At 39.5% G+C, this 11,681-nt stretch overlaps 1 protein-coding gene across 1 annotated transcript in view; it reads right to left on the bottom strand.

Annotated features, from left to right (window-relative positions):
* Positions 1-9,417, bottom strand: part of LOC118415239 (probable peptide/nitrate transporter At3g43790) — a gene marked incomplete in the record, with an annotated part of 10,777 nt that extends 1,360 nt beyond the window's left edge. The window contains 13 exon segments of the mRNA XM_035819676.1: positions 1-126; positions 647-757; positions 905-1,011; positions 1,307-1,415; positions 1,767-1,828; positions 2,298-2,430; positions 2,763-2,834; positions 3,074-3,161; positions 3,480-3,539; positions 5,385-5,416; positions 6,444-6,505; positions 7,001-7,115; positions 9,155-9,417. Of these exon segments, the coding sequence (XP_035675569.1) occupies positions 52-126; positions 647-757; positions 905-1,011; positions 1,307-1,415; positions 1,767-1,828; positions 2,298-2,430; positions 2,763-2,834; positions 3,074-3,161; positions 3,480-3,539; positions 5,385-5,416; positions 6,444-6,505; positions 7,001-7,115; positions 9,155-9,178 (1,050 nt within the window).
* Positions 9,418-11,681: the final 2,264 nt, after the last annotated feature.

The raw sequence follows: 11,681 nt of genomic DNA, 5'->3' as shown, positions 1-11,681 counted from the left end.
CAGGTACAAGACCGGTCATTTGGTTCATAAAGGGCGTACACACTGTTCCAATCATGGACATGAAGACTGCAGCTCGAAACAGGGTCTTGTAGAATAAATCCTGGCCAGGTTTGGGAAGACAACGATCTGGAGGGGAAAACACCGTGTTTGATATAATGACAGAAATGAGAAATAAACAAAGTCCATCACCATATTGAGGAAAGTGCAGGAATCATATTCTTTGACAGAAATCATTCACAAACTTGACTTTTTAGGACTATTTTGAACAGATCCACAGCTTTGAGCTGCAAAGACCCATAAATACTGCAACACTGGTGACAATAGATGATAAACTGGATAATGGGGAATGAGATTGAGCAATTTACCATTGGGTAATTGTTATTATACTATTACTTGCCAACAATTGGATGATATGCTGAATAACTTCATGTATATCGCAACTATGCAGCGTCAAGTAATATGTTTATCTTTATAGCCTGTATAACTGCTCTTTCTAACACGCTAACTTGATGAAGGACTGAATGCAGTGTAAAAGATGTTGGTTGGCTTGAAGGAGTTGTCTGATCTCAAAAAGTCTAGATGTATACATGTACATGCCACCAATGCATTTGACTGGTCTAACCCGGAGGTAGCCTAACTGACATACCTGGCTGACAATTTGGAAAATGGCCGACCCCGTGAGCACCAGGGAAATCTTTGACGTATCAAAGTTGAAGCCACCTTCTTCATGACTGGACACTAGCAGCAGGGGCAGCAGCTGTGTGGGGAGGGGTCAGATGTTGGGTAAAATGAACTTTGTGTTATTGTGTTCCATCTATTTCACATTGTAAATTCAAGTGCAATGTTATGGCACATGTCCAAAGCACAAAAATCTACATCATCTCACACAATTCTTTCAACTTACCACGTTGTCGAGTATTGCAGAGAACCCCAAAAGACTATACAGAACACAGGACAGTAGGATTCTCCTGTCCCTTAGCAGCTTACGTATTGGAACACTCTTATTACTTCCTGCAAGAGTACAGTCTTTAGTATTACATAAAGGGTTCAGTAAACAATGTCTTTAAGCAGGAGTTATCGAGTTATCAAAAGAAGGGATGTAGTTAAAGATATTCCAATTTTAAGCCATTAATTTTATACTGAGAATATATCCTACGGATTACGTTTCAAATATACATTTTGTATCAATGATCAATTCTTACATCCTCTCTTTGCAATTGAAAGCTTTCTAATCACCACACCATTAGGAACTGAACAGAATATTTATGAGGTGTAATTGTATCATCTGATATCTGCACAGTCAGACCTTGTCGTGTTTGTTGCCGACAGATTTTTTTGCAGCATGGACGACAGCACCAGAGACTGGACTTATCTTCTGCTTGTGTGATCTTCTGCCTGCTTATGGCTTCATTCCCCTGGGAAAACAAAGTGGGTTGGGGGGAATCACACTTTACAGACATTGCTGATCATAATGGTATAATGATGTTAAAACGTTTTTATTTGTCATAGGAACTTTCGAAGGAACACCTGTCCAACAGATGTATTTATTGTCATACAGAAACAGCACTGCAGTTTTATGGGAAGACCTTTATTGCACGGCAATTGTACATGGTATAATATATGGCAACAACTATCACACAAAGTACAAAATAGGTGTATAGAATAAGACTTAACATCCTAATCAACATAATAACAAGAAGGGCTAATACAAGTCATTGATATTGTAGGCTATATGACACCACCCAGTACTCACACGTCATACTCACATGCTCACTGTCTAAGTCTTCTTCCTCTCTAATACGGGTCTCCTTCAGGAAGAAACAAGAAGCTGCAGAAACAATTGACATGAATGTCTGTTATGTCCACCACACAGCTGGGGAATCTATCGGCCAAAGTGTCGATCTGCCAGGTTTAAATGATATGTTTTGTTTTTGTTTTTTCAGAAATATGTGTTCTCTGATCATCACACAACCCTATTATCGCAGGCCCCAAACCCCATCGGGTAGATTTACAAGTGAAAAATATGTGATTGAGTTTTTGGTGATCAACAAATACAACTGAACCTTGTTGTGACTGTGTGAAAGAGGCTTTATCAGGATTTTGTGGCAGGCAGCATTACCAAGAAATACAGTGAAACAATTGTGATTAGAAAGAGAAACACTTCCTTTATTAGCACTTTATACAAATCACCAGGTTTTAGACTATACACGGGATCCTGCACTTACTGCAGACACTGTGACAATATTCCTCAAACTATACATTGAATCCTCTTACGATGCTGAAAGAGTTTGTCTCACCTAATAGGTTGATACTAGAAAGGCAGACTCCAGCAAGACACGGTAGCAGGTAAGGGAACTTCCTGAAGATGAAGACATCAAAGCCTGGTATACGAACAGCAGGACAGGACAGGAATCCACCCACTATGGGACCCTGTAGTGTCACAAAATAACATATATACAAGGAGATTTTGTCTACAGATATCGTAACTAGCAATATTGTAGATTACTGATGTGTATTGCTCCAATGCATTAGGTCATTATGAGTCTACTCAACTATGGCTAGTATACTCAGCTATATGTTTAGCTGCTTAGGTAGCCCTGTCTGTAGGTTTTTACTAATAAATCGAATCAAATCAACGCACGTCAGCAAGGACTTCAGGAACAGTTGTACATATTAAAACAAAAATGTACTCCTGATAAAGTAGCCTTGTGGCAGCAAATATGTGGTGCTGAGCTGGGTAGAAAAGGGAGAATTAAACTTACCACAATCCTGCCCAGGCCACTTGACGCTCCTACCAATGAAAATGTAAACGCATGGTACACTTCATCTGTTGCCTGTAAGGTAGATTCATCAGCAATATTACAAATAATATCAAATGTTACAATTTTCTTTACACATCATCATCTGTGTCAAAATATAAGCTACAGATCGGCAGAATATGCTTAAACTGTGGCTGAACTATTGCCTTAATTCCCTGAAAACCAATGCCTTTTACAAACTCAAGGTTACAATGTAGAATTATGAATTATTGTTTAAGAAAGGTCAACAATTTTAAAGCATTTACTCTACGTACCTCAAATAGGTAGGTTTTTGCCACTCCCAGATTTCCATCCAAGAAGCCCCACAGAAATCTGGCTGATACCGCCCATGCAAAGGACATGCTTAAAAACACAAGAGGACACATAGTATCAGTTTGTTGACAGTATCACAAAAACAGCCTTATTGGAGGGTAGAAAAAAAAATAAAACAGTCGTTGATTTAAGCTTTTAAGTCCCTGTCACCTTCAACGTCAAGTGACATTGGATGATGACTCACACAGGGTTGGCACTGTCCAAGTATGCAAAACTGGAGAATTCCAAGTTCCTTCAACGCTTATGTTCAAGGACAATTCAAATCCAATTTCTTGTGTATTAGGTAGCTCAATTTACGCACTACTGAATGTGTGTTGCAAATGAACAAATTGTAGCAGAACCACTTACCTGAATCCAAAAAACACACTGCTTGATATAGACCCCATTATGCCACACATAAGGATGGGTCTGAAGCAGAAAAGAGAGGAAAGCGGTCAATAGACATCAATGGAGGAGTGCAGAAGCAACATCACCTCGCAGACACTATTCACCTGTGGCGTTAAGCTTGAATCGAATTAAGTTAAAATCCTTCCCACGCCTTTCGGTATATAGGGCAATGCCCATCTCTGTTTCTTTAACCCTTGGGCCGCATAGTTTTGTAAACACAATAAGTATGTATTCAAATCAGATGTTTGATATTCCTTTTGAGGAGTAACCCAATTTGTTGTGCTGTTGCTAACTCAACCCCGTTAAATAACAGGTTATATATTTATTACCTCCATGAAATGTCATGGAGGTTATATTTTACCCTGTGTTTGTGTGTCTGTGTGTGTGTAAACAAAATAACTCATGAACGGTCGGGTGGATTGGTTTCATACTTGGTGTGTTGGAAGTGTGTGACAAAAGCTGGAAATGATTAGATTTTGGGCCCCCTAGCGGCTCCCCTTGGTACTGCCGTGCAACTTCCAGTTTTGCTATCTCGGTGTTCTGAACATGCTATGGTCACGATTTTTGAGTATTAGATAGCTCTTGTGCTCAGAAAGAAATGACATAAGTTTGGGCCCCCTAGCGTCTAGTTTTGTGATAGCAGGGGCATTTTTGTCAAAAAACTTTCTGAAGAGGATAACTCAAGAAGGGAACAACAGATTTTCATGATTTTTGGTATGTAGGTACCTTAGACAATGTTGTACAAGGTAAGATGCTAATTGTGCAAAATACGAATACATTTGCATAATTAATGAGAATATTCTATCAGAGCAGTTTTTTCTATGTATCTCTTGTCCTGGACATGATATGGTCTTGACATTTGGCTGGTATATAGCTTGCAGTGCCATGACAAAGTGGGGCAGGTTTCAGCCTCCTAACATTTAATTTTGGAACTGCATGGGCGTTTTTGTCAAGACATTCCAAAGAGGATAACTGCAGAAAGGATTGACGAATTGGCATCATTTTAGGCATGCAGGTAGCTTGGGCAAAGATGTTTATAATGATATGCATGTTATGCAAATGAGGACTTAATTTGCATAATTGATTAGGGAATTGTATAATTCCATTGTTTGCAATAACTGGACTTCAATAAATGTAACACTTGTTAATTATGATAGGTGGAATATAAGCAGAAACCAAATGTGGTAATGAGGAACTAATTTGCATACAAAATTGTAAAACTGCTCATTGATTAATGATTTTATAATTTTGACATGTGTATGTTAGTCAATGATGAATAACACCATGCATAAATTATGTTAATGTGTTAGTCAATTGCATGAAATTCACGAAAGCTCTAAATATTAATGGAGGTATGAGGTCGCCTAACTCTAGTTCTATATATTATATAAAATTAGGTTGATACATGTAATAGTATAGTCTGTGAAATGCAAACTCTGCTGTCCGGGGCCCTTAACTGGCCCCTTCCCACTAGGGGAGAGACGAATGTTGGGTCGGATGCTATAAGCAAAGTTTAGTCAGGCTAATAATAGTAATTTGGAATAAATTAGGTGAAAGTATTTTAAGCTCTCGGTGTAACTCAGAACGGAACATAAACTCAATTTCAATAAGAATCAGCCTGTGACACATAGGGAAGGGGGTAAATCCAGTCTGTCTCCATAACTGTTGCCCATTCATAGCTAGTAGGCTAGCCAGATCAGCCAACACCCTAGCCTGTGCTTAGGGTGAAACCGTGAAAGACAGGCTTTAAGTTGGTCAACAGTGGTCCGCAGCGAGTCGATTGCAGCAAGTTGATCACCCATCCGGATGGCAACAAATCCGGTCATGTTAACTAATGAAGAAGAGGTGAAGTCTGGTTGTATGTACCTACGACCCAGGATATCAGACAGCTTTCCCCACTGAAAGAAAGAGCACAGGAAATAGTTAGGGCTGGTACAATCTACGGGAAATTCTGTGGAGAAGTGGCTAATTACGCCCGTGAACATGAAGGTTTTGTTTCCGTTTGCAGTTACAACTATATCAAGGTATACCGTCTACTTCAGCTAAACCTTTAGCTATGTCACAGGGCACACATAAAGCACTAAGAGGCGAGTAGAACAGCTTCCCGGTGCCATGCTGCGATTGGAACCGGGCAGCCAGCTCATTAACATATGCCATAGCCGCCGGGCAAAAGGTCCGGACCAGTTAGACTGGTCAGTTGGTGGCAACTAAAATCCACTGTTTACACACAGATGCATTGATAACATGTTTACCACAGCGTCCTCCAGACTAGTGCTTTGATATTACCGTGTGTTAATGATAATGTATTTTTTCAACCCCCAACAGTATTCTATTGCCGACTTTCTACAGCAGACAGCTTTACCATGAACAGATTGTGTGTAATGTAATTTAGCACTCTACCTAGGGGTCAGTAGATACTGTAAACCATAAAATGTTTACTGTGGTTTTATTTTTTTTCTTTCAATGACCTCCTACTGGAAAGCACCTTGGATTTGTTTTATGTGATTCTAATGTACTACAGAACTGTTTCAAATACCGCAAAAATGTCCTTTTCATCCCTACTGTAAAATAACACCACCACAAAAGTAAGTGTATTTACAGTACTTTTGAACATTTCATATTGCTTTCGATGGTTGAGAAGAAATAGGATGGTCATGATGACAGAGGAAACAAAAGCGATTATACATGACATGGTGCATCTGGTATATGAAGTAACATTTCACAAATATAATTGTGATTTTCAATCTCTACGACATTTCGTATTGCTTTCGATGGTTGAGAAGAACTAAGATTTAACCCTATGTCATGATGGCAGAGGTAACAAAAGCGAGTATACATGACATTGTGTATCTGGTTTAGGAAGTAACATTTCACGAATATAATTGTGATTTTCAATCTCTACGATTTTTCTAGGTTCTTACTTACCATGGAGCTACCGAAGAAGCTGCCAATGAAGTAAGCACTTGCCAGGAAGCCTGAATAGTAGCCTGATGCATATCAAAAACATTACAGTCATCATAGCAGTAAATGTTCTAATTCTTATGTTGAAAGCAAGCTTAAAAGCCAGGCACAATGCAACAAAAACTTTGTTGTTTTCCTTACTCAAGTGGAAAGGATGAGGGAAATACAGAACAAAAATACAAGACCGAAAGGGTAAAGTTCCTATTGTTTGGTTTGTTTGTAACTTTATCCAACTTTATCCAAGTATGAGTCTATCGAACTTGAAGTCAACAAAATGCGTATGAAGTCAGAAACATGCAAGATTCTATTCCAATCCGAAATATTTATAATATTGGTGTACGTCATACAGTTGAAAGGACTTGGCTGAATATAAATTGCATGCATTGATCACACACCTCACACTGATTTTTCCACAAAGCTATCTGAGAGCCGCAGGTAGTGCATGGGAGCAAAGTCAGCAAACATAAGCTATGATGGTGATCTTTGGGCAAGCGATGTACTGGTGTTGCATTGGTACTTACCAATCTCGTTTGCCTTGAGGTATGGGAAAAAGTCATGTGTGAGAAAGGGTATGAATGGAGATATCACACTTGACGCAAAGTAGTAGCTGAACAGTATGCCTCCAACCACTGACAGCTGTGGGGAGAGGGACACAAAAATTGTGACAATTATTCATTTTATATAACGTCCTTGTTTAGAGTTAATAGTCACAACTGATTGGTTTGAATCTGTTCAAAGAATAGTTGCCCGACCTATAGTGTTATAGTTACATACTATCAGACAATTTCACCTCGATGTACATTGATGGCTCGTTCTCATTGAAATGTCAAAAATGCTGTCGCCTGACTTTACGACTTGATATTGAGCAAATTATAGACAGAATGTCTGGTCCCTTTTTTTTCACAATCTCTGTTATGTTTTACAAAAGATGCACGACAACATTCATATTGGTTTATGGCTTGAAGGTTATTAAAGCCTCTGGTGGGATTTCAACCCCTACGCCTGTCGCCAAAAATAAAAGCCAAAAATGGAATAATTCAGTTCCCAATATGATTGTTTGCCAGGCCCTCTGTCCGATCACGTGAGATCATTATTATCACTGATCTTGGAGGCTGTGTGAGGAGGTTTATGCCTGTCGCCAAATTCGGTAACAAACGTTACCGCCACAAGTACGATGGTTGCCACGGTTATATAATCCACGTATATGACTAGAAATGGCCGTTTTTGTGACGCTTTACAGTTTTTCTGGTTTTCTAAAGAAACAAAAAAGGGTCTTTGACTGTCATTTGTATCCCACCTTGCTTACAAATTGTTGTACAGAAATGACTTCAACAAACGTTACCATTGTTTGATGCTTTCTAAGCATTCTGTCTGACCCGGTGTAAAAATGCTGTCCACCTTTTAATTAAATGTCCCTAGGGACGTCAACTTATGCCTAAATAATGCAGCCAATAATGTTAATCCTTTTGAAGAAGAAGGGTTAAGTTTACTGTTGTAACAAACGTTACCGGTAACGTTTGTTATCTGCCCTGTAATGCATTACCAATGGGACCAAAAATAATAAGTTGCCATTTTTTGGCTATGGCTAAAAGAGGAGTTTTCCTAAGCAACCAGGTAGTTTTCACTGAAAATAAAGCCGATTTATTTTTCAACCAAAAAAATGCCATTTTGGACATTTCAATGAGAACGAGTGCGATGTGAATTGCGTACATCACGGTATGTTCGTATTTATGTGCGTGTGTGTTTGTGCTTCTGTGTGTGAGAGTATCTGGAAAATGCAAGGACAATAACTTGAGTAACAACAAAGGTCATATGTGATTTGATGATGCATGTAATTGTGTAGTCCTAGAAACTAAGACAGTGTTCACAAATAAATCTGTAACGCTCTCAGAAGTAAAAAATATTTGCATCAAACGTTTGTTTGAAAAGGCCATTAACTCGGTTCAATATCAATGTGTTCTTGAAACCTGCAAACAATTAAAAATTGTTGACAATCAAAAGATATTAAAGTGCTAAACATTTATTTTATTTGTAAGCACAGTCGTAGCAGAATATAAGTAAAGCGACTGCATGACATGCGTGAATAGCAAACAAGTTGGCGCCATCGGCCTCGCTCGCAACAATGTGGACGGTTTTGTAACGTGATGAAGGACGAAACTACACTTAACATTACCGCTACGGTATGCTGTCAGATAGATAAGATTATTCTTCAAGTCCAAAAATGCACATTATGTGCTGCGTAAGTACGGTGCCGACTTGTCCTATATGCATAAGCTTGGTGCCGAGAAATATATGTTTTATCAACCCACTTAACTTTAATTCACTTGTCCTGTCCTTTGCACACACAAAATCAGTTTGTTTTAATTTTCCTTTAGTTAGCGTTTTTCCTTTATTTTCCCTTGTCCATTTGTACCGGACACCTGTGTTGTAACTAACTCATGCGCAATCTGCCGTTAATCTCTAATATAAGAGGCTTGGCAGTATGCAAGAAGAAGAAGAAGAAGAGTTGTTCCTGAGGTGTCCGAAAATCAATTAAGTGTAGGATTAAACGAACATGTTAAATCTGGTAAAAATACAAAATTATGCTATTGTTGTTGATGTCCACTATTTCCTCCGCTAGGCACGGGCTCAAGGTGTTGTGGTCGGATGTGATGTGGAAATAAATAACACGTTACCTGTTTCGCAGGAAAGCTGGGCATGGCTGGTAGTACGGTAGTCACCTCGGCAAGAAAGATGTTCTAATGATAAAATGTTCATGCACTACGTTTTGTCGTTGAAGCGATCACCCGGATTCCCGTCCAACCTGGCACGTCATCAGACCTGTCGTCCTTGTCCTTGATCAGACTGTCCCTCGACCGGCATCGCATTGCAACCAGAACAACCAAACAGCTCGCTTCACCCTTAAGCACTAACGCGATATAATGGGGACTGCCGATGTCGGGACGGTGACCAGGCCTGTTTACTCACAAATAATTATCGTCCTCCGCATCTTATCAATACGGTTTTCTAGCTATTCTATTGCAAAGATTGCTATTGACATTAATCTAAAATGAATAGAAAGCAAGCAGTAATGTAAAATAGTGACACGAATAACTGAGTTATTTCATTTTATTTGATGTCGTTCGGTATTAAAGCACCTTGCTATTTTCTGCGGAATGATATGTCCTACTTATGTTGGCGTGATTGGCTCCAGAGAGTTGTGTGTAGTGTTGCCTGCTAGTAGCAAAACGTATACGTGGCACTACAGAAAACCCTCTAGCGCCAACTTAAGTAGGGATGATAATTGTCCTACTAATGTTTGCGTTATTGTTTCTAGGGAGTTGTCTGTAGTGCCACGTATATTGAAACTGTCCAAATCAGCCACTTCTGGGTGAACAAATTGGAAACTTCATACCTTTAAGAGTGCTTTCGAAATGTTCAACTTCACATCAAAATTTACCACATTTAGTCACATTAGTCACCTAGATTGCTTATTTTTTGGTGCTTCCAGTTTGTGAAGGGCAAATGTGGCGTTCAGGGTTTTCCTCTGCCACATCACTCGTTAAGAGCCTTAAGTTTGTTTACCTATTTCTTGACCATGATCGTCCTTTAGGTGGGCTGACTCTCTGGCCCAACTCGACTTGGCAGTCCGTCTGCTGAGTCCTATGGTCCTCCTCAGACCAGACTTAGTCCCAGCCTTGCAGTGTCTCGTCATCAGAAAGGAGAGCAACCCACAACTAGCCGACTTCGGTAAATGGGATGGGAAGTAATGCCCCTTTGGTGTGAGTGCTTGAAATGTCGTATTACTGAACTATTTATAATGTGTACAGTACTCATATGTAAGTACCAAAATTTATGTTTGCCCATGTCATAGCCTCAGCTTTCTCCAAATTTCTTGACATTGTCACGTTTTTACTTGGTGTTTCCTGTAAAAAAAATAACATGGAAAATATAGATTTTTGATGGATTGTAGTGCCATGTGTGACTTAACACTGTTTAGGAGATATGTTCATTGGATCTTTTTTTCAGTACGGAGAATCCAGAACACGCTTGAGGCTATTCCCTAATCAAGCTGACGTGATTGTCTCAAGAGAGTTGTCTGTAGCGCCACGCTCGTATATAATTAGTCATCCGCAAAGAAACATGATGGAACAGGTTGAGGTATTTGTTACTGAAAAAATCTGACTCGGAACATTCCGGAAAATGAAACTTGACTACTCTGGAGAATACCGAAATCACTATCAGTTTTATATTAAAACTGTCAAAATCAGCCACTTCAGGGTGAACAAATTGGAAACTTCATACCTTTAAGAGTGCTTTTGAATTGTTAAACTTCACATTGAAATTTATCGCATTTAGTCACATCATCCTTCTAACGCCCGGTCCCCAACGGCATTAGCCTATAAGGAGTTTTGACACGACTGTGGTCCCTCTGCGTAGGAGAACGAGTCACATTAGTGCTTCTAGTTTGTGAAGGGCAAATATGGCATTTAGGGTTTTTCTCTGCCACACCACCCGTCTCCAAGAACCTTTGTTTTCCTATTTCATGACCATGATTGTCCTTTAGTTGGGCTGACTCTCTGGCCCAACTCGACCCGGCAGTCCGTCTGCTGAGTCCTATGGTCCTCCCCAGACCAGACTTAGTCCCAGCCTTGCAGTGTCTCGCCATCAGAAAGGAGAGCAACCCACAACTAGCCGACTTCGGTAAATGGGGATGGGAAGTAATGCCCCTTTGGTGTGAGTGCTTGAAATGTCGTATTACTGAACTATTAAATGTGTACAGTATCCATGTAGTTGATACCAAAATTTATATTTGCCCATGTTATAGCCTCAGCTTTCCCCCAATTTCTTGACTTTGCCACGTTTTTACTTCCTAGGTATGTTTCCTATCAAAATAAAGGTTCAAACAAAAAAGCATGAAAAATATAGACTTTTTATGAATTGTAGTGCCATGAGTGACTTAACACTGTTAGGGAGACAGTTTTGTTCAATAGATATTTTTTTTTCATTAGGCCATGTTGATTTGATTATATGGATCACATCCTTCGGGAACTCCAAAACTGATGCGAGCGAGCGAATAAAAAAAAAAGTTTGGACAAAAAAAAAAGTTGCCTTCATCAGTATGAAATCAAAGTGGCCAGGAAGGTTGAACATAGCTAGCCTCCATAGCAGGCTCTCTATGGGCTTTTTTGGCACTTTTTGTACCAGGGTCGCTGATGCTGG

Source organism: Branchiostoma floridae, chromosome 5 (assembly GCF_000003815.2).
Source record: "Branchiostoma floridae strain S238N-H82 chromosome 5, Bfl_VNyyK, whole genome shotgun sequence".
Taxonomy (NCBI): Eukaryota; Metazoa; Chordata; class Leptocardii; order Amphioxiformes; family Branchiostomatidae; genus Branchiostoma; species Branchiostoma floridae.
This window is presented reverse-complemented; position numbering and strand designations above follow the sequence as displayed.